The 24,044-nt window shown below is 43.7% G+C and overlaps 1 protein-coding gene across 2 annotated transcripts in view; it reads left to right on the top strand.

The window, feature by feature from the left end:
- The window catches only part of RALGAPB (Ral GTPase activating protein non-catalytic subunit beta), a 111,884-nt gene extending 95,296 nt beyond the window's left edge, over positions 1–16,588 (top strand). For both annotated transcript variants that reach the window (XM_084645722.1, XM_084645721.1), the window contains exons 24-30: positions 834–999; positions 2,825–2,947; positions 5,084–5,220; positions 10,071–10,179; positions 10,408–10,486; positions 11,197–11,345; positions 12,146–16,588. In XM_084645722.1, the coding sequence (XP_084501848.1) occupies positions 834–999; positions 2,825–2,947; positions 5,084–5,220; positions 10,071–10,179; positions 10,408–10,486; positions 11,197–11,345; positions 12,146–12,339 (957 nt within the window). In that variant the 3' untranslated portion in view covers positions 12,340–16,588. The remainder of the gene's footprint in view (positions 1–833; positions 1,000–2,824; positions 2,948–5,083; positions 5,221–10,070; positions 10,180–10,407; positions 10,487–11,196; positions 11,346–12,145) is intronic.
- Positions 16,589–24,044: the final 7,456 nt, after the last annotated feature.

Below are 24,044 nucleotides of genomic sequence, written 5' to 3'. Positions count from 1 at the left end.
TCAAAAAAGTTACACCTTTATAACCATTAAAACACCCATTATCAACATATCAAAATACACAATGTAAATATCCCTAAATCAGACAGAGTTCTCAAGCAGCATTTTTCTTGCTTTGCCTGACTGTAAATTTCAATGATCTATGGAAATATTTTTTCATCAGTTTGTGTGCATGGTGGAAGTTTACTGATTTAAAAATCTAATCTTTCCAAGCCCAAGAATGAGCAAGGAACTTCATACTGATGATACAGCACAGGATCAGGAGGCGAGAGTGAAAGGGACATGTCTGTAGGTCCTGCTGCATTATTTTCAGTCTAATGTGTTGTGTAAGACATGGGGCCTTGCCTTTATATCACTGTTCAGATTTCATCCAGGTCAGCAGTGGTTAATTGGCACCAGACATCTCTGTGCCTCAGTGCTGCAATGAGATTTGCACAGAAAGACCCCCAGAACTAAGTGAGGCTTTGTGTTGGCTCAGAAGTCTGTTCCTGATGCATTCATTACAGGATTAAGGCCCTGGGACCTGTGTGGAATGAGTGGGAAATGTCGGTGTTGCCCAAAACAAAGCCAACAAACTCATCAACTTGTAATTGGCTCCCTCAGTCTCAGCAAAGAGAAATGAAAGAGTCAGGGAGACTGAACTATTGTCACTCAGAGAGAGAGAGAGAGGTTCTTTAAAACCAGACTGAGGCACCTGAGTAACGTGGCCAAGGCTGTACTGCTCTAGGTATGATTAGAGGACGTTTTGTCAGCACCACATTTGCTGTATAGAAAACTTCAGTGAAAACTGCCGCCTCCAGCTTTCTGTTCATATTGTGAATTGGAATATGTTGCAGATTCTGAAGAATGTAGAGTCTTCCAGAAATGTTCAGCCACACTTCCTAGAATTCCTGCTGTCTCTTGGCTGGGCCGTAGATGTGGGAAAGCACCCTGGTTGGACTGGTCATGTTTCAACAAGTTGGTCCATTAACAGTTGCAGTGATGAAGAGGGACCTGAGCAAGGTAAGATCTGGTACTTGTTTAGTGAATTGTAACTCTGTGGCTCTTTCAGAATGCACAGGCTGTTGAAATTTCTTGCTTCGGGATGTACTAATTCCTTGGAGCACTGTAAATCTTGTTTCTTTCCATATAAGTCTGCCTACATTTGCTAGTATTTGGTGTACAGCTTTTATTATACCCAAGACTTTTTTTTTTCTTTTTAATGATGCTATTTATTTAAAGTTAAGTCTGAAGTGCACAAACCTGAAGTACAGAACAATAATGTTCTTGTGTACAGTTGCGAGGAGATATTGAGTCAGGTCAATTCTGCATCCATGCCTGTTCCATATTTTAATTAACAATATGGAGGGTGGAGTTTAATGTGATGTGATACAAGCAAATATTCAGATAGAATCAGAGGTTTGACATGTGTTTCAGTGCACAGGATGTACTGTGCGACTTGAGAAACTGACTGTAAATATATTAAATTGAGATTTGATCAAGATAAACTTAAAAGCAGTTCATATAGAAAGGAATAGCAAAAATATAGACTAGGGTAATATTGGCTACTCAGAAGTACCATATAGGAGTGTCAAACTCGTTATAACGAGAGGATCGGATTCCATGTTTAATTATGGTCCATTGGCCAGGATATAAATTCAGGACTTCATACTCCCTTAGTTCCCACACTGCTGTCAGTGGGTGTTTGAAGAGAGAGCAGTAGGAGAATGCAGCCTATATGTAGTAATTATGTTTAATATTTAGTCCCTTATTGTAACATTCAGTATCATTCAGTGAAAAAATTGCTGCCTTTAGGCCACTGCTATTGCTGCCCTCTCTCTCCTCCTCTTTTTTTCTTCCTTTTCCTTTCTTTGTGAGAGTTCTTTGTTCTTCATTCTGCTTTTCTTCCTAGCAGCAACTCTCACTTCCCTGCTGGCTTCATTCCCATCCATTTTCCTGTTCTGTCAGCTCAAATGGTCAGCAATGCAGTGTGGAGGCTGACGTATTCTTGGGCTTTAGTGTTGGTGCTCCAATGAGATGACTGGAGAACGTGGCAGTTCACACCCCTCAGAGATATTGTATCAGGCTGTCCAGAGACTTTGGTAGACATCGGTGTGCTGGTTTACACTTGGTTCACCTTTGGAAGGTTTTCTTTGCAACTATGATGGCTCAAACCATTTCTTTAAATGTAAAGGCAAGATTCTGGGGAGCCTAAATGTCATGAGAGCCACAAATATATCATCCAGGCTGGATCTGGTCTGTGGTCTATATGTCTGACAGCCCTGGTACAGAGTTTAGATGAGTTGATAACTGAGTGGCCAACCATGCAGTGTTGCAAAAAGGCTAGTATTTTTATTGGGCTGTAGTAATAGCAGTATCAAACAAGTGAGGAAACTATTCTGCTCTGACTAGGCCATAGCTGGAATCTTGAATTCCAGTTTGGCCACCACATTTCAGTCAATAGAGATAAATTGGAGACCACCAGAGGAAAGCTATTAATGATGAAATGAGTGGGCAGGTTTAGAGAGCTGAGGGCATTCATTCAGGGGAGGAAACATAGCTATCCACAAATATCTGAGGGGAGACTGCAATATGGCCAGGGATTAATTGTACTCTTAGTAAGCAAGTACGGAAGGGGATAAGTAGGCAATTTTAAAGATTGCCACGGCTGTGGTTGTTGCATGGTAATAACTAGATTTGAGTGTGCACTTCAGCTTTCATCTTAACTTCTTTCTTTTACTCCTTTACCCCAGGTGAGTCCTGGTGCTTGCAAGTCCTTTACTGGTGAAGTGCATAAGGAGTTGTGAAGCTCTTTCTTTTGACTTAACTTTTGTTTCTTCCTTCTCAGATGAAATTGTTTCTTCAGAAGACACTGGACCGAGCATATTCAATGGGCAGAAGAAGGTTCTGTATTATGCTGATGCCCTTACAGAAATAGCATTCGTTGTTCCCTCCCCAGTGGAGTCCTTAAGTAAGATCACTGTATACATGCCATGTGTGTTTTTAAAAACACTTTGTTTACATAGCTCTTCTTTGACCCAGGCCTGTGTTAACAGAGATAATTTAATATTTATGTTACTGGCGCACCCAGAGGCCCCAGTTAGAAACACAGCCCCAAATACAGATTCTTCACTAAATAAATGGGGGGGAAGGATCAAATCAGCGGTGTCAGTTGTAAGTGATTTGTTACAAAATTGGTTCCTAAAATGTATAATAAAAAGAAAAATCCTGATGTGGCAATATCATCTATTTCCCACTCCTTCGTATGATGGAGCCCAAGCCTTGAGCGGCCAGTCAGGTTTTCACTGCAGGAGTGCAGTCTCCTGAGCTTGTCGTAGAATAGGGGATGGCAGCCCCTGCACGGTGGCTGTGATTCCAATATGCACCTGTCTGCTGAGCTCATGAGTTCAGAGCAGCTCTGCAGGCAGTGGATTGCTTTGGGGGGTGGGGGGGTTTCTTGGATAATGTGCCCCTAGGACGCGCCTGGAGAAATACCCGCTTAATTATGCGCTCCAAGAATTAGAGCATTTGCTAACCCTTTACCCCAAAATATGCAGTGGAGTCGCTCTTGGATCAAAGGGTGGTTGTGCTGTTATCTGCACTGCCAGATGCCCCTCCCCTCCCCTCCCCTCCCCTCCCCTCCCCTGAACACACCTTGTCTCTTAGCTCCTGTTGGCCCAATCTCCAGCTTCTCTCTCTCGGGGCTCCCTTTAGATCTCTCCTCCAGTCTGTTGTTCCCACTCCACCGGAGCATGCATACATACGCACGCTCTTCCCTCTCCACCCAAACCTTCCTCTCCATGCTCTGCTAACTACAGTTTCACTTAATCCAGCTGCCACACCAACCAACCCTGCCCATTCCATCCAACTGTTTCTCTGCTGCGCCCCAGTACCCAGATGAAATCTCAGATGAATTCAGAAATGAGAGAATGCTAGACTTGGAGGGTGAGAAATCGTACTGCATAGGAAACATGAAACCTAATGGGACATTGTCAAAAGCAGACCCCCCTCCCCCCCATGCCTAGTGATCTTAGCTTCTCTCAGTTTCTAGAGCTCCCAGACTCACTGGCAGGGCATTCTCTGAGAGGGGCCCTGAATTTTAGAGCTCACGCTAATTCACCACCCTCAGAATCCTAAATAGGTAGGTCTCTTGACCTTCAGGTCTCACTGGAAATCTAGTATTTTGAGATTTATATAAGTATCTGGATAGGCACTAACTCTGTTTTATGTAAATGTAAATAAATAGTGAAAGAAAATCCTGTATGTGTTGCAAATACAATTTGCAGTGTTAGAACAAAAGGTGGCAAACCGACTGCTAGCTTTGGTCAAGTATCACATTTTGCTGACCAAAGTTTTGAATGTGGTGAATGGTCTTCTCTTTACCATCTGGGAGATGGACTCTTGCCACACATGGCTGTTGAAAAATGGAGGAGGGGGGGAAGAGAGTGCTTGGATCTGTTGTTAACTAGGATTGTCAAGGTCTCCTGTTTTGTGAAGGCAAAGGGCCAGTCAGTTTAGAGTCTGCTCAAGATACCATCTTTCCTGATGTCAAGCGTGGTCTACTTCCTCCTTGTCTAGAAAACTGCCAAGGAAAAGGGTGGATGATCAGGTTAGCAGTGACTGGCTAACTTTACTGTCCTCTAGTTTCCTACAGTTTCTTTGTCCCTTATCAGTCTGGCTTGAGACCTGAGCATAACTTTAAGACTGCAGAGAAATCTATGGTTGTTGATCACCTCCTAATGAAGGACAAGGGTCATGTGTCATGGTAGTCTTATTAGATTATTCAACAGCCTTTGTTTCTGTTGACTGAAGTGTTGACTCTCTGTGGAACTGGCTGGGGTTACTAGCTTAATGACACACCGGCTAGAGGGCTCTGTAAAAGGCAAGTGCTTCTTTGAAACAAGCCTTTGATATTTTTCTCTTATCATTCTTCTTCACACCCTTGGTTGGATTTGGCATGTTTTTCCCCACCCTGTCCCATTTTTAGCAATATGTGTAGCATTGCTGTGTACTCTGAGTAATCATGGGCATATTTAACTTCAGAATCTTAAACTTCACCTTTTTTGCCAGAAGGAAAACATTCTTTCCTCTTCCTTTTGGCTTTCAGCTGATTCATTGGAAAGCAATGTCTCAGACCAAGAAAGTGACTCTAACATGGATCTTCTGCCTGGGATACTAAAGCAGCCATCTCTGACACTTGAACTCTTCCCCAATCATACAGACAATCTCAATTCCTCGCAGCGGGTAAGGCAATGTATCATTTGCAGCAAAGGGCTGTATTGTGTGCAAATTGTTATGTTTCTACAGCAAATACAGTAGATGTTTATAGCACTGATATGTGTAATCCAGCTTTTTAGTATTTGAAACTCTTCATCAATAGGCCTTAGTGATTATTAACAGCAATCTGGAGTCTCTGTTCTGATTTTGTTGATGCCCACAGTTGCAATAGCAGTAGGAGATTGCTGTGTCATAGTATTTATATACATATTTAAAATCCTATGGTTAGATTAAATATTCTAACCCTTGGTCTACATCCCAAACTCATGAAACATGTCCAAAGAAAACTGGCATGTCGTACTTATGAAACTGGTTAGAATCTAACCCATATTGTAGAAATTCAGAATGGACCAGTATGTATTGAAATTGCAAAGTTTTCCCACCTGCTCTGTTTAAAATCCCATGTTAGTTACAGTACATGTGTAAAGTTCAAGGTGCTGAGTCCTGCAGCAGCAGCTGCTGAAATTACAAGCATGGAAGAGTTCTGTTTATGGTGGGTACAAAACCAATCCTGTCATAACTTTGTAAGTGAGGGATTTGTAGAAACCACATTTCTTATATGAAACACTGGCCCAAAGTCTAAACGTGTTGTGACAAAGTTCCTCCTCTACCTTGGTGGGTCTTGCGCTTTTTGGCGGATTTGCTCACCTTGGAGCTTCACAGCAGCCCTCAGTTTGGCCGTTTTCATGAACCCACAGTCCAGGTCAACTCCTGTGTCTGACCATGAGTTGGGAGGTTTGGGGGGAACCCAGGCCCGCCCTCTACTCCGGGTTCCAGCCCAGGGTCCTGTGGAATGCAGCTGTTTAGAGTGCCTCCTGGAACAGCTGTGCAACAGCAACAACTCCCTGGGCTACTTCCCTATGGCCTCTTCCCAACACCTTTTTTATCCTCACCATAGGACCTTCCTCCTGGTGTCTGATAATGCTTGTACTCCTCAGTCCTCTAACAGTCTCTGCGTTCTCACTCTCAGCTCCTATTGCCTCTTGCTCCCAGCTCCTCACACACACACCACAAACTGAAGTGAGCTCCTTTTTAAACCCAGGTGCCCTAATTAGCCTGCTTTAATTGATTCTAGCAGCTTCTTGATTGGCTGCAGGTGTTCTAATTGGCCTGTCATCTTAATTGTCTCCAGAAGGTTCCTGATGGTTCTGGAACCTTCCCTGTTACCTTACCCAGGGAAAAGGGACCTACTTAGCCTGGGGCTAATATATCTGCCTTCTGTTACTCTCCTGTAGCCATCTGGCCCAACCTTGTCACAGTACATTCAGTTACTGATTTGAGACCTTAAACATTTTAAACAAAATTTCTTGATTCTGCTTTAAGGTATATATTGCATTAGCTGATAAAACATATGATGTAACTAATTGCAATTGCCTTCCATGTATATTTGTCTGCAAAGAACCTTTCTTTATGTAAGGCAGTAGCATATGAAACTTCCATCTTTAAGTTGGTCTGACTTCAGTGGTCCCTTAGGTCTCTAGTTCCCTGAGTCAATGAGAAGCACAGGGACTTCAATCTGACATGTTTATCCACTTAAAAACAAATGCCTGCTAAACATGCCGCTTTGTGAGTACCTCATACAGAGAGCCTGTTGTCGCTGCAGTAACTAAAGCCTAGAAGCAGATGCAATTCTTCCTTGCCCTTTGGAGGCTGGTCATTGCAGGGGGAATCAGGGCAATATGAGGAGGAAGAATATGTCCTTCCTAATGAGTAGAGCTGTATACTTATTCTGATCCTGGAGTTAGGAAATGCCCACATTTTTTATCATTCCACATACAACCAGAATGGGAGGGGATGGGGACAGGCAATTTTTTTACCCCAACTGTACTAGTTGTTGTGTCAGTGTGTCAATTCTGTCCATATCCAGTCGCCTTAGTTTATGAGAACTGACAAGGTAACAGGCTAGAAGCTTAGGTAAGTGATTGTTACATTTATTGCAGCATATATTCCAGGGCACAAGACTTGGCCAAACTGGAGCTTAGGTAGAGACAGTAAGCAAACATTATAGTTTGTGTTTTTAAAACCATTAGAAAGCCTGGACATTCTAAGTTAGGGTTAAATTTTGTGTTTTTCTGACCCTAAACCCCCAGTTCTCTTCAGATGACATTGCATCTCCTCAAGGACTCTTGAATTTGACAAGTTTTGAAGTTTCCTGACTGACCATTTTTGAGAGATAATGTGACCAAAAACATTAACATTATTTTCAAAAATGTGATCTGTCTTTTAAATCTCCAAATATCACAAACAGCCTGAAAACTTTGAAAATAAAAGCACATGTTTCTTGGCTAAAGACAGCATGTGCAAACTTTCAGGTCCAATTAACCTTTTAAAGGTATTTGAAGGGGAGGACTAGAATCAAAATGCGCTTCATAAAGCCCAGAGCCAGTAATCTGATCCATGTAGATAATAGAACCCCATTGAAGTCAGTAGAGGTTTTTGTGGCTGCAAGGGTCTGCCTGTCTGCCCACCCGCACAGATCAGATTGCAGCAGTGGGCCCTGAACTAGCTGCAACCATAACTATGGAGAGATGTCTGAATGCTATGACCAGGGACAGTCGATCTCTAGCAAGATTATTCCTGACATTGTCTGTTCTGCATGGCACTATCTGCTTTTAGAGTCTCATACCCCAAACCCTGAATGATGAGGGTCCATTGATCAGTATTGTCTTGATGCTGCTGGATGTATTTCTATAGAAAATCACTAACCACTGCCTACCACAATGAGGGATCAACATCTGCCTAATATTACTGTCTAAAAATAATAGGGTAAAAGTAGTGTTCGTATGGTCAGTTATCCAAATTAGTGAGACACAGAAGACTTTTTTTGCATGTTTTTTCACTTGCAGCCTTATTACGATAGAATATCCTTTCTAATGAAGGATCACCAAGATGTGTCAGGTTTATCCAACTTCATTAGAACAGGATAATTCTGGTACAATCAGCAGTGGTAAGATTAATGTTGACAACTAGGCAATTATATCTACTAGGCTGTGTATTGATGCAGTGACTGAATACAAATATCTCAAACCACTGAGAAATAGCTGCCAAGGAGCTACTTCCCAGTGGCTGGTCACAAACAAGTGTAGGTCGTATGACATCCAGAGTGTGGCACATGATAGGAGAGGGAAATGTGAAAGACTAGCTTGGTGCCAAGACCCTCCTGATGATCTTGACCTGGATGCTTATTGTATGAATCCATGGAATAGGCCCATTTTACTGCCTTCTCTCCTTGGTGATCTCAGTGTAATATTGCAGCTGTACTGCCAGCTGCTCCAAGTATGATGAGAACTCTGCCGCCTCCTCCAGCTCATGTGTCTGCAGATTCCAGGCTGTTGCTATCTCCATTTACATTTGGATGACTGCCTTCAGGAACCTGAAGGGCTAGATACTCTTACATAAAAACATTGTTTCCCTAAGAAACACAATTGGCAGGTAACCCTGGGGAGAGCGCACCCACCCACCCACACATGCACCCCAAATTGATGGAATTTTCCAACTGGCTGCCTTATGTTTTCCTTGCTCATAACTTAGTTCAGAACAAAATCTCTTCTAACGTCCAAAGCACTCAATGGCCAATGACCTCTGGGCACCCAACTTCCCTTGAAAGTCCATGGGAGTTGCAAGTCCAATTGCCTTTTATGCATTTGAAAATATCTCCCTCCACTGTTACAGGACTGTGTGTGTATCTGTTTGAAAGGTTAAAATAAAACCATTTGGGTTTGATAGCTGAGAGGTGTCAAACTTTTTTTTAACAGGTGTGAAATATTTTTCATATCACTCCTTTGCCTTCCTAGCACCTTTCATTATAGGATCTTCAAGTATCTTAAAAACCTTGACTCTGAGTGTCTCTGAGCAACGCCCTGGCACAGGGGAATCAATGAGGCACAAGAGGGTAACTTAGCTAGTGGCACACCAGTAAGAGAACTAAAAAGGTCTGATGCCCCTTCCCTGGCTCTTCCTTCCTCCTCCACACTTCTGTGGCCACACTCCAGTGACTAAAATAAGTTTGACTGCCTTTTGCTCCCATTAGCACTGCCGATCCCCTGTAGCGATGGGAAAAGGAGCTGGATTCTGCTGTACACATCATCCCCAGCATTCTGAGCTGCGTTCCCATTGCAGCATCAGATTCTACCTTAAGTTACTTACAGCTGTGTCTGTTTTCAGCGGGGCTGATCATGTGTAAACTGATGGCAGAATCTTTGATTGATTTTTGGTGAGCCAGAAAGAACTCTGGTCAGCTTTCAATTCCAGAATGAGTTTGCAATATAGGGAATTAAGAAAAATCTTTTTATTTGTTAACTGAGCAAATTTGCTCTGGAGTTGTTGAGACAAGAAAGATACAATACCCCATTGCCGTTTTCGGAGCAGCATCATAGCTTGTGGGCTGCAAAGAATGATGTGTAGGCTTCCATAATAGCACAGGAGTATGTCACAGTGTTTATATGCATGAACCAGGATGTTAGTTCAACTAGTTGAACTCAGACAATAGCAACAAAGTAAACGGAGAGATGTTCCTCAACAGATTTCAGTGTTAACCTCCCAAGCAATAAAAATAAGTGTTATAAACCAAGTGTGGAAAACCCCCCAAATCATGGCTTAATACTGAAATAGGCTGAAAACTACCCTGAAAGCTGTAGCCTAAACAACAACAGCTCCATCTTGTGGCTGTCACATGTGCATCCTAGTGGTGCACCTCTTGTCTCTCTGATGTCCACAAATGTCTTAAGAGTGACTACAGTATTGTTGCTTGTTTAAATGTTTAATTTAATTTTCATTGTTTTGTAAATGCCACTGTACTCTACCCTTCTTCAAAACAGCTCAGTCCTACTTCCAGATCAAAGAAGTTGCCTCAGGGCCGGACCATTCCACCAATGGGACCTGAAACCAAGGTGTCTGTGGTCTGGGTTGAACGTTATGATGATATAGGTGTGTAGAACTTCTGCTTTTTATAATGAATTAATGTAATAACAGGGCCAGTAACTGAGTTGTATGTGAAATATTTTATTAAAGAGAATTTTGTTTTTAGGTAAATAGTAGATTGTGATTTACCACTGTAGTTTGCATTTAAATTATCTAAACTTAGTTGTTTTGATTTCTGTCTAAATTTGTATAAGTGAATACTTAACCTGTACTGTAAACCTCTTTTTCTTCCAGAAAACTTTCCCCTCTCTGATCTGGTTTCTGAGACCAGCACTGGTGTAGAAACTACATCAAATAGTAGCACTTCCCTAAGGTATGACTTCGAATTTCTTTTCATTAAAATTTTTCTACTTTTTGCGAGCAATCGCTTATGTGGGGCTTCAAAATAGTTCCTGACTGGCTACATTAGCTTTGTTCAGTTTTCTTAAGACAGCTGCATGAGAACGACGTCAAAGATGCGGTCTTGTTCAGAATGATGCAGTGAGGTTCTTCACGTGGTTTTTCAGTCTTTCTTTTTCTCTGGCCACTAATGAAAGGACTCTTCTGTTGCAGGGGTTAGACTATGAGGCTGGGAATCAGACAATTTGGGGTTTTCTCTCTGGCTGTGTGACCAGCCACCGAACCCTCTCGACTTCTGTTCTACTCACTTATAAAATGGCTTAAAACTTATTAAATTGGTGTCTGCAGCACTTTGGAATCTTGTCACAGAAGGAGATCTCTAAACGCTGCATTCTAGGTGATCCCACCATTCTTGAGTACAGATCACAGGACAGTGGAAACTCTTATTGGCCAGGCTCACGGGCACCTTTTTGCTGGCGTCCTAAAAGGTTGTGACACTTTCAGCAGCTATGTGGTGTACAATGTGATTGACCATCTCGCACAAAGAAAAGCTTGTTTTATTTACTGACCATTTCTGAGTGTTCTTGCTAAGCACATTGTCTCCTTTCCCCTTCCCTTAAATGTTCTCTCAAAATACTGTCTCTGTGTTACTAATTTAACAAGTGGTTTGGTTTTTTTCTTTAGATCAACCACTCCTGAAAGAGAAGTTCCTGTGGTTTTCATCCATCCCTTAAACACTGGGTTATTCAGGATAAAAGTGCAAGGCGCTACTGGGAAATTCAACATGGTCATCCCCCTGGTGGATGGAATGATAGTTAGTAGGAGAGCTCTTGGTAAGTTCTGTTTTGTGAAAGGGTATATGTGGGAACCTAGTAGTGCCTTTGCTATCTGACTGTTCAATCATCTTTCTTTTAAATCTTCAAATATCACAAACAGCCTGAAAACTTTGAAAATAAAATGATGATTTTAGCCACTTCTCCTCCCACTGGGGCTCCCCCATGCTGGGGGAATCGCCAGGTAGAGAAAAGCAGTCAGTCTCTCCCTCGCTTTGTGCCTCTGGGGTGGGGTGGCCCAGAGAACTTGGCCTTAACAGACTTAAGTTTTACACACTCGAGTACTTTCATTCTCTGCACTGCCATGCGAGAGAGCTGGGCAGGATTGCAGCTCCCCGTGACTCCCAGGTGGGCCGACATGCTGTAGAGGTGGTGCGTTCAGCCCCTTGGGACTGCGAGAGCGGGGCAGGCAGTATGTTCCCTCACTCGGGGTGGCTGAGACTCCGTTTACGAACCACTCTCTTTTGCTGGCCAGTCAAGGAATAGCAGATGTGGCCCTTCATGCAGTCCCTGCTTCAGCCAAACGAGGAGCCCAACAGGCAATCTCTAAAGCATTACATTGAAAATTTGCTTTTAAAATAATGTTTAATAACAAAGGGGCCTCTTGGTGGTGGAAAGTTGTGATTCCTCACTAGCTACCCTTTAACAAGGGTCACTTACCCAGAGCACTGACAACAGTTGCCATTGGGCTCTAGCTGGGACAGAGCCCGGATTGAAATATCCGTCCTCTAGCTGGGAAAGCAGAGGAGAAGAACTGGGATTGATTTTGTTTAAACTTAACACTGCTTTTTCTCTTTCAGGTTTCTTAGTGAGACAAACCATAATAAATATTTGTCGGAGAAAGAGGTTGGAAAGTGATTCATACAACCCTCCACATGTCCGCCGAAAACAGAAAATAGCTGACATTGTCAATAAATACAGAAACAAGCAGCTGGAGCCAGAGTTTTATACCTCACTTTTCCAGGAGGTTGGGCTCAAGAACTGCAATCCCTAGACCACTATCCTTCCAGGACAATTAGATCAGAGCTTGGTGGCTACAGTAATCAAAACAATTAGACAACCAAAAAAACCCAAACCACCCTGCAAAAAATCTCCCCCTCAGTCCTCCAGAGTAGAGAGAAATGACTCAGTGGATACCATGCAGGAGGAGTCAGGAATGAATAGGCTCCCAACCTTCAACATCCTAATAAGACCACATCTTTGAATGGAACTCCATGTCCCCTGCACAAGAGGAGGCAGAAATTATACCACTTTCACCATTTAAACATTTTCCCATTCTGTTAGAAAAAATATAGCAAGTATGTCTGAGAGAGGCTTGAATACAGCCCTGATAGCCTCCCATGTTCACAGAAAATGACGGGTTCCAGGCTAGGTTCAGGAACTAACAGCTGGGGCTTCCTTCCTCGCTGCTCCAGGAGATTCGGTTCAAGAACTGATCATGAGACCAGTTCCTTACAAGACATGAAATCAAGAACATGGTAGCTGGGATATTAACTTACCTTGCCTGCTCACCCACCCACAACCAACCACTGCATTCCTCACCAGTCCTCCTGGATACTCAAAACAACATCTCTTAGCACAACCTTCATTCTCACCTAATTAGAGGAAAGAACAAATAAATATCTCATCCAGTGAGAAGGACACACCTCCATCTCTGCATAGGGGGATGGAAAATGAAATACAAATAAACCTGGCCCCCACATCTGAATGAAAGTTGTCTAAATGCTCACATGCACAAAAGAAGAAAGGAACAGAGTCATCTTCCCTTCACACCTGCTGGGGAAGAGAGACCCCATCTCGGAGCATTAACCATCCACCGTAAGGAGTTAAATAGAAGTTCTTAAAAATACCTCCAAACTCAATAGAAGAGACTTCTTTGACGGAGCGCATTCAACTTCTATAACAAGCTGAAGGAGAAAAAGGTTAGTACATAAACATCAAGTCACAAAATCCATAGCTGAAGTGCTGTGATTCCATAGTTACCTCTCAATAAATTCCAGAATTACTGCTGGTGTTCGGCATGACTGAGTTTTATGCATATTTACACTTATACCAGGTATACACAGAAAACCTGAGATTACCTTACTTTCAAGAATTTTTTTCTACTAGATAACCGAGTTGTCTTGCACTTGTGTATAAACAAAGCTAAGGCATTACAGTCTGTTGCAAAATGTCACTTGGTTTTAATACAATTTGGTTTTATGCCGCTAACTAAATAGCCCATTTTAATGGTTAAATTGCCTGCTTGCTTACCATCAGATCAAAAAATGACACTCTCCAGAAAGTCTGTTTAGATAGCTGTATGTACAAGGACTGCTACCAGGAACCATATTTCTGAGTGTGGTCCAGAACATTTGCTTTACTATTGCTGAAATGGGAGAAGAGATTTGGGGGCTTGCCCATTAAAGAATGTTTAACTCTTTGATATTTGTGCAGGTGTCAGACTGCTCCTCAAACTGTTGAACTATGCCCTAAAGAACAGTCACCCTGCTGAATGTGCTTTCTCTTCCACTCTGGGATGATCCAGGCTGCCACAGCCCCTTCGTAGTGACTATTGCACATCTAGCTCATAATTCAACATAAAATACTATAAAGACACTGTGCTTTTAGCTTGTTCATCTCAAGTAGTGGCTACTGTTTCTGAAAGTGCTTTCCTTTCCTAAGGACTGATGAAAGTGGCCAGTTGCCTTTTACAGCAAGGAGAGGGTTTGTAAGCTCTAAACTCCTCTATTCCCTCATTTTAGTGAGCACAGGTCAAACGTTTTCTTCAGAACCGTAGACCCTCCCTTTTCTGTGTCCTAACCTCACAGTTAAATATGCATATTTTAGTCCCAAGTAAAACAGGCCTGTAGCATGAAATGTGGATTATGAAAAGACATTCAGAGACTTTTAATGCAAATCACAATAAGTTTTGATATTTATTTAACTTTTCTATTTTTGAAAGTTACTTTTTGCAACAGTTCTGACTTCAAAACAGGCTTAGTAAGGAAAGTATTTCATCGCACAATATTAATGTAACAAGAAGTGGTCTTTTACAAAGAATAAATTGAAAAAGTGCCCTAAAAATCCACCTGAAAGAACTTTTGAGGCTGTGACAAAGGGGGGGTTGGGTGATGGAGTGTGCTCCTTACAGTGGGCTAGCATACTAGTCACTCACCTCTGGGAATCTGGGTTCAAATCCAGGTGGATCACAAGTGAAAAATGAGACCACAAAGAAACACTGCAAACGTTTGCGTGATTGCTTGTCCTGCCATGCCCAGGATTCAAATAGCAAAGGGGTTGCTGCAGGTCGGACATGAAGTCCAGTGGTAGAGCTGTAGAGGGAAGCTTGTGTAGCATCTTGCCAATGCTCATTCAGTGCATGAGCACTAAATTTACCCACAGTCTTTATGTACCTATTGATCTAATATGACCAAACACATTTAGTCCACGGATTAAATGGCATGACCAGTGCATGTATACTGAAGTGGTGTAATAAACATGTTGAGCAATCAAATGTCTGCACATTATCAAGAATTGTTTTTAAAAAACAAACCACCATATATGTTTGACCAATGTAAGAATAGTCTAGATAAAGCCAGTAGTTCACATATAGACTAATGAGCTGCAAAAGACATCCGTCTGTCCGTTATTCAGGCCTGAATAAGAGTCTGAAACATCAAGACAGCTGTACTGAGAGGGACATGGGTATTTTTTGTGATGTTCAGTCCAAGAAAGCCAAATAGTCTTCACGTTTTACTTTTAGAAAGATTAAAGATCTGCTGTTGGGTGAAGACCATTTCATGGTTTATTTTTGAGTCTCTAAGTTCAACTGAGACATGAGCATACCCGTATCACTGCTGTATTTATCCAGAGCCTGGGCAACAGGGCTTTATACCTTACTGACACAATCTTAATTTGGTTTTACAATTGGCTGTTTAACACGTCACCACGTGACTGTTACGGCTTGGCCATTAATGGTTTTTCACTTGTCTGAAATAGTGAGAAGGGTAGAACTTCTAGAGAAACACTGTCCAATATAAAACTATAGTGATTACACAAATACATAACTACTCCTTAGTAGATCCAGCATATCACCCTGAGTATTTACCACCAAATTGTTAGACCACATAAGAGAGATTTGACTTGGCCATGCTTAAAGGAACACTGGCAGATTAAAAATCCAGATTTCCTCACATGTTTCTAACAACACCATACATTATTACAACTGAAAATTAACCCCCTCCCCTCCGCGCACACAAAATTTTCTTAACGCTTACATGGCTTACTTACTACTTGCATTTCATTCTTGCTAGACAACATATTGACTGTTTCACTTGCGTATAGTTTATTTTCAGTCTAGTCTCAGGCACCAGGATAGCACTACAATATTTGGGTTACAAACATTACACAGGTCTCAATTTAAATATTCCTTTTTTCCCTTTTTATACCCTGAAAACATTCTGTTTGGGGTTTGTAAAAATGTTTAAACTGAGAGTATCCCTTTAATGATAAATTATTTCAATAGAATTTGAGAAAAGGTAACATACTGTCATCTTGTTAGCATTTCTGTCTTAGAGTTGCAATAATTTTAGGATCTTACATCTCATTTAAAGAGTTATAAAGTATCTTTGTAAAAAGTACTAAGGGTATTACAAATTTACAGCAAATGAAGGGGAAAATCCATGTCAGTGAAAGATTAGATACCTTTGTGGACAGCATCCTCAGAGAAATTGTAGGAAGCGAAGCTAGTCCTTTGTAGCCTAACTAATCGAACCACTGGCTTCACAACAGATAGCTGTGTATTTCTCTCATGCAGTGTTCTGGATGTTTAGCCTGAAGGATAGCAAACTAAATTTGACTTTTAATGGTGAGAAAAAGTTAGATGTGATTCAATGATCACACCGTTTAAAGGTTGATGTTTTTGAAGGAACCAAATGTATACTGTTTCCACACCGGGTTTTAGCAGGACTGGTTTGAAATGCGATTGCCAGGTATCATGTGCTTAAAATCATGTACACTTTGTGTGAACTTCTGTATGTTGCCAAGACATGATCTTTTTGTTTCTATTGTATTTTTCTGTAAATATTACTGGCGCTAAGTTGTAAAGTAAAGGCAAACTGTAAATATGAAGATGTGAACTATGTTCCCTTGTCTCTAGTACTTTATCTCTTATTTGTTTAGGGAAGGCACAAAGGCTTGTATGTATTTAGGCCAATTATTTGTCCAGAAGAAACACATCAAATATTGAATGTAACACAATTAGTCCAATAAATTTTAAAGAAATTCTTATCTAGTACCTGAGTGGTGTTCAATTTGTGAGCACGTTTTTGTCCAAGCCAACACATTCACCCAACATGCCACGGTCAGCATTAACTAATGGAGGTACTGAAATAGCTGCTCTGTAGCTTAGCTCTGGTTACAGTGCACAGGCTTGGCTTTAAGTAAACCAAGATCCCGCAAGCCACAATCTAGGGAGGTAGTGCCTCACAAACATACAGTAATTTGTGCTCACTACAACCCTGTTACACACAGGGAACTGCTGTTCGGAAAGGCAAAGTGTCACATGGTCTCTATGGCAGAGTCTGCAATAAAGTCCAGATGTATTGACTTAACCACAGGGCCAGCCTTGCTCTGTGTCATGATACCACAACCTAAAAAGCCTTGTCCCTGGAAGCAATTCAAGTCAGTCCAAGGGAGATACCACCAGGTACTGCATTCCTGCTGAAATGACACTTGGGAACCATGGCACTATCAGAGAGAAGTGGCGGTTCATTCAGTGTTCTGCCTTAGACACTGGACAGCAGATAGGTATTCAGTGTGAATCGTCTGTGCCTCAAATTTCTCCTGTGGATTCTTGTCTTGATTCATAGATTCCAAGGCCAGAAGGGACCATTGTGGTCATCTAGTCTGACCACCTGGAGAACTCAAGCCAGAGAACTTCTTCAAAATAATTCCTAGAGCAGATCTTTAAGAGAAACATCCAATCTTAATTTTAAAATGGTCACTGATGGAAAATCCACCACAACCCTTGACAATTGTTCCAATGCTTTATTACTCTTAACTCTTAAAAAATTTCACCTTAGTTCCAGTCTGAATTTGTCTAGCTTCAGCTTCCAGCCACTGGATCATGTTCCACCGTTCTCTGTGAGATTGAAGAGCCCATTATCAAATATTTGTTCCCCTTATAGATACTTAAACTGTGATCAAGTCACCCCTTAACCTTCTCTTTAAGTTAAAAATTGAGCTCCTGGAGTCTATCACTGTAAGGCATGTTTTCTAACCCTTTAATCATTTTTGTGGCTCTCTGAATCCTTTCCAATTTATCAACATCCTTCTTGAATTGCGGACACCAGAACTGGACACAGGATTCCAGCAGCGTTGCACCAGTGCCAAATACAGAGGTAAAATAACCTTTTTACTCCTCCTTGAGCTTCCCCTGATTGTGTCCTAGGATCGCATTAGCTCTTTGGCCATAGCATAATACTGGGAGCACATGTTCAGCTGATTATCCACCATGACCCCCAAATCTTCTTCTGCATTGCTTCCCATGGTAGAGTCCCCCATCCTGTAAGTATGGCTGACATTCTTTGTTCCTAGATGTACACATTTACATTTAGCCATATTAGTAACACACACTGGTTGTTTGCACCAGTTTACCAAGCAATCCAGGTCGTGCTGAATTAGTGAATTTTTAACCCAAAAACTTGCAGAATGGTAAATAATGAAGAGTGGTATTTGCCACTCTCCAATTTTTTAGTTCATCTGTAAACTTTATCAGTGATCATTTTATGTTTTCTTCCAGGTCACTGATAAAAATGTTAAATACTTTGGGGCCAAGAACTAATCCCTCTGGGATCCCGCTACAAACATCTGCTTGAGGACTATTTCCCATTTACAATTACATTTTGAGACCTGTTTTTAATCTGTTTTAATGTGTACCATGTTAATTTTTTATCATTCTCGTTTTTTTAAATCAAAGGGCGTGTCTACACTAGAAACTGTTAGGTCAACTTACAACCACTGCAGTAACTGGTTCATGTCCACACTACCCTCCTTCCGTTGGTTGTGAGCATCCTTACTAGGCTCTGAGCTTCACATGTAGCTCCCCACCAGGAGCCTTTCCCACCCGCAGCTCTCTGTTCCCAACTGTCAGGAGCCTGGGTGGGCTCCCAGCAAGGAGCTCCATGCCCAGAGCCTGAGCAGCTCCTGGTCTCTGCAGGGAGCTGGGAGCCTCTGGGCGGCCAACAGGCTCCCCAAAGGGAACCTGCAGGCAGCACCTAGGGAGCCCAGGGTGCGGCCCACCTGGGAGCCAGCAGCGAGCCTCGGCAGCAGCCACGCGGGGGAGTTGGGTCCCAGGGGGGCAGCGTGGCTCTAAGCGAGGTGGGCCCAGCCCGGCTGGCAGCTGGGCTCTAGTTGGAGCCACCCACCCAGGTGTGACATCCCAGTTTTCTTGTCAATTTCACGGCTCCATGACAAGAAATTGACAAGAATGACCACCAACAGCTGATATTAGTAAGGCAGTGTCTACAGGGATACTGTGTTGCCCTAACTACACCAACATAAGTCCTACGCCTCTTGTGGAAGTGGAGTTTTGTTGGTGTAGTAGGGCACTTACATCGCTGGGAGCAAGGCTGTGGTGTGTACACTGACATAATTAGGTCCCCATAAGCTGCCTTACCTCGACCTAACTGTAGGGTAGACCAAGCCAAAATATTATGTGGTACCGAGTCAAAAGCCTTACAGAAGTCAAAGTATATTACATCAATACTGTTACCTTCTCAGCCAAACTTCTAATCTCCCCCCCCCCATCAAGTTAATTGACTAGGATCTATTTTCCATAAATCCATGTTGATTTGCATAATTACATGACTCTCCTTTAATTCTTTATTAATCAAGTCCCATATCCATCGCTCCATTAGCTTGACCAGGATTTAGGTCAGGCTGACAAGGCTATAATTACCTGGGTCATCCTGTTTTACTCTTTTTAAAAATTGGTGCAATATTACCTTCCTTCCAGTCTTCTGGAACTTCCCCAGCGCTCCAAGACTTAGATAGGAAACAAATGGTAAAAATGGTCTGTTGTCACAATAGGGAGAGGTAACAGTGGGGTTCCTCCAAGGAGCCGTACTGGGACTAGTGCTGTTCAACATAGTCATTAATGATCTAGAAAAAGGTGAACAGTGAAGTGTTTAAAAGTTTACAGATGATAAACTGTAAACTGATAAACAGGTATTTAAGAGAGTTAAGTTAAAAGCTGACTGCGAAGACTTTTATAGGACGATCTCACAAAACTCGTGAGTGGACAACAAAATGGCTGATGACCCCCCACCCCCACCCTCCAGTTCACTCTCTACAGCCCCCCCCCACCATCTTTGGGGGCCGTCTTGCCCCGTTTGCCCACCAATGGGGCAAGATCACCACGGATCGCTGGAGATCATACAACGCAGCTACTAGAGAGAGTTCCTCACCTTCCCCTCCCAGGAGCCTCACCCATGATGCCTTCCTCCAACACGAGGCAGACATCCTCCTCATGAAGGGTGCCATAGAACCCTTGCCCTCCCACTTTGCTGGCAAGGGCGTCTACTCCCCATACTTTCTCACCCAAAGAAGGGCGAGGGCCTCCGCCCTATCTTCAATCTCCACTTACTCAGCACTTTCATCAGAAAAACTAAGTTCCATATGCTGAGGCTCACCTCCATGATTCCTTCCATCCACCAGGAGTTGCGGTTTGCAGCCCTTAACAAGAAAGACACGTACTTCCATACTGATGTCCACCCAGCCCATCGCAAATTCTTCTCTTTCTGCATCAATTCAGGCATTGCCATGGCCCTGGGTCTTCACCAAGGTATCTGTGGTCATAGCAGCCCACCTTCGCTACCTGGAGCACTTTGTGTTCCCTTACCTGGACAATGGCTTCTGGTGTTGCCATTCCTTGCCAAGACAATGGCAGCTGTCACCACCCTCTGCTTGCTCCTTGCCTCACGAGGCATCTGTGTCAATGAGGTGAAATCCATGTTTCTCCCCACACAAGTGATCCATTTCATAGGAGAGTGTCTGGAGTTTATAGTAGTGAGAACCTTCCTCCTGGCAGACTGCTTTACCATCCTCACGGCTCTTGTGATAACCCTGTACCGCAACCTGCACATGACGGTACACCATTGTCTCTGCCTCCTCGGCCACATGGCAGCCTGCACCTCTGTGATGCCACAAGCTGGCCTCCACATGCGCCATCTATAGCTATGGCTCCTCTCCGTCTGCCCGCACCACATCGCCTCGTCCCCGACTGTCCTGCGTTGGGGCCATGCCTCCCTCACCTGGTGGACTGATCCTGCTAAGGTGTTCAGAGCCACCCTGTTTGCCACTCCCAATATGCCTCCCTGGTGGAGTTGGGTGTACACTTAGCCAGCCGTGCTGCACAAGGGACGTGGACCCCCAGGGAGGCGCGCATACACATCAACATGCTGGAGCTGCAGGCGGTCAACCTGGCTTGCCACGCATTCCTGCCTGGCCCTGACAGTTCTGGTTTCCTGATCTACTCAGACTGTCTGCCCACCCGCCAATCAGCCTCTCCACCCTGCCGGACCTACTCACCCAAGACAATGGCAGGGTTTGAAACCATAACCCAGGCCCACTTCAACTGACGGCCTGGTTTTTGGATGGGGTTCACACGTAGACAACTCCTGTTCATCACCAGTCCACCATATACTTATAATCAGCAGACGGGACTCCATGTGGGGATGGTACGCTGCAAAGTGGAAGTGCTTGACCTCCTGGGTGCAATGCTACCACCTTCCCCGCCAGGCCGTCTCCTTGCCTGTTGTTCTAGACTAACTGCTGGAGCTCAAGAACTCAAGCTTCGCATTCAGCTTGATCTGTATCCACCTTGCAGCACTTAGCGACTTCCTCCCTCCAATGGACGGACGGTTGGTGTTTACCCACCCTACCACTACCCAGTTTCCGAAGAGCCTGACTGGCTCCTGCCAGTCCTTACCCCCTACTGTTCACGGGACCTTAATCTTATGCTATCTGCCCTCGCCAGGCCTCCCTTCGAACCACAGTTCACATGCTCCCTCACCCACCTATCCATGAAGGTTCTCTTCCTGGTGGCCATCACTTCTGCCTGGCGAGTTAGTGAATTGGTGGCCAGGATGGCTGACCTCCCCCACACACAGTCTCCCTGTGCCATCACCCTAAGTTCCTCTCAAAAGTCATTTCTGAGTTTCATTTCAACCAGTCCATCCATCTTCTGGTCTTCCCTACTACACTGTATGCCACTGCTGACGACAGGACACTGCACTCCCTGCAGGGCACTGGCCTTCTACTTGGACAGGACTCGCACAGTCTGTGCTTCTCCACGCCTCTTTGTGGCTATTGTTTAATTTCAGCAGGTTATAATCTTGCCTAAGCAGGTTTCTCACCTCTATTGAAGGCCCAACATTCTGTGATTTCAAGAGCTCTGGCCCCTTGATCCCGCCTGAAATGATGGACCCCTGTCGGGTTCTCTACCCTTTCTTTTAATCGTCTAGTAAACCTCTGAAAAATGTTTTCTTTCAAAAGTAAACTCAGATAAAGTTCCTTTTCCCTGCTGGGTGTGGACACCAGGCTATGGGGTCTAGACTCCATGTTGTCTTCTCCCCCACTGGTGATTTTTACAATGCAAATGATTTTTTTCCTGCAACCTCCAATACAAATGAAGAGCCCATTGAATGTGGCCACACCTGGTTGGAGGTGTTGGCCTCTTTCCTTTGTCTGGAGAAAAACCTGGGTATCCTCTCCCCCGACATGCCTGGTTTAAATCCCTTTTGGTCACAGACTTCAAAGCATAATATCAGTGAGTACCATACCCCCTCCTATTGTGCTAATACATGCATTTAACAATGATATTGATCACCAGACTGTCATTAGTTTTCATAGAAGACCTTAATTGATACACTTTGACAATACAGTAATATTGTATACAATCAGTTGAGTCAAATTCTTAGCATCTGAGGTTCAGATCCCATCTTTATAATTAAGCGGCAATCTCCCTCACTCACTAGGTTAATGGGTTTTGTTTACCTTTTATGTAAATGTACCTTCATTGTCTCTGACACCTGGTGAGAGGGGTGGGTCTCAGATCCCAGAATCCCTCCCACACCAGAAGGTCTATATTGCAATTTTTAGTCCTGTAGCCTGAGCCCTGCAATCCAGAGTTGGTAAACCTGGGCTCTGAGACTCTGTGCTGCGAGTTTTTTATTCCAGTGTAGACATACCCTAAAGGGCTGTTTCTGTGGGAGCTGCAGGCAACAGCTCCTCTCAAAATCAGGTGCTAAAGCTAGAAGTTAACAGAATTTGTCCATGTTCCTGACTGTCAGCCCTGAAAAGTTTCTGGCAAGTAAGACAAGACAGCTACTAGCTGATAATTGCCCAATATCAACTCTGGTTCTGTACATATACACAGAGAGGGTGTGCTGGGCATCACTTTGGCATTCATCTGAACAGCTTTGATATGGGCGAGTGCATTAGTACACAATCTGTTGTGTGGAGTTCCAGACGGCGAATGAGAAGATAGTGGTGCTGCTGCAAGTCTCCAGCTGTGGGAGGAGCTGGTGGGACCTCATTATGTAAGCAAACCTACCTCCATATTAAGTCTGCTGAAGCATTGTGAAAGCGAGTGGTACCTGTGCCCAGGGAGGGCAGGCATCTTGGGCTCCAGTTTGGCTGGTGCCAGCCAGAGTCTCCAACCCTGAAACCCAGAAACTCCAAGCAGAAGTCAGCTGAGATGGCCATGTTTGACTGGGTGCCAGCTCCCTGTGAAAGTGTGGTGTTTTGCAGGGTTTCCACCTTAACTATAAACCAAAGCCAGTCCATAAACTTGGCCTGACTTTTGTGCCATACTACGACCATTCTGCACAGCTGTGTAAGCCTCTCCCTCATCTGCTGCTCATCTAATGAGTTCCTGCTGGCGGTAAAGCACAGCCCCAAAGAGCTGCAGCTAGCTCTGAGCCTAGCAGTGTTGTTTATTAAAACCCCACTGTGCAATAGAGAGAAGAATATTTGACATTGAGTCAGTAAATTAAGATGCAGTCACAAAACCGCTTCATTATCTGGCGTCGTCATTTCGGAAGGGATCCTGCAGCCAATAGTTATAAAAATGTCAATAACAAAGCTTGCAGGGTACGAGCAAGAATGATTGCCGCAAACCCAGTGCCAATGGGTCAGCCGAGACTGCGCTCGTCCTCCTCCACCTGCTGCCTTCTGCTGAGGCGGAAAGCGACATTAATCTCTAACTGGGGTGCTGCAGTGCTGCTGCATTTGGTACAATGCTGAGCACCAGCACAGCGAGAGGCGGCATTCAGACTCCAGCCATGGCGCCACAGCTAGGGCCTGGTTCATTGGGAGCTGCAGGTGCTCAGCACCTCTGAAAATCAGGGCCGAGACTTGTCCGAATGGGGCCATGTTCCTGGGTGACAGCCAGAATGTTTCTGATGTCACGGCACTCTGGGCAGCCCCAGGACTGAAGCCTGGCTCACAATAGCAGGCATTGCAATAGAGCACGCTTAGGCCGCGGCGCTGGGCCGCTGCCACTCCCTGACCAAATCCCGGCAAGGTTACAGATGTTAGTGACCGGTACAGCTGTAATGTTCAACCCAGGAAGTGAATGAGGCCCAGTGACCAAGGTTTTGGCTTGTACTGAAAAAGTGTTCTAAGTTTTTAGATACATGCTGCACTAAAGAC

This window comes from Lepidochelys olivacea (genome assembly GCF_965140295.1).
Source record: "Lepidochelys olivacea isolate rLepOli2 genome assembly, chromosome: 13".
NCBI lineage: Eukaryota > Metazoa > Chordata > Testudines > Cheloniidae > Lepidochelys > Lepidochelys olivacea.
This window is presented reverse-complemented; position numbering and strand designations above follow the sequence as displayed.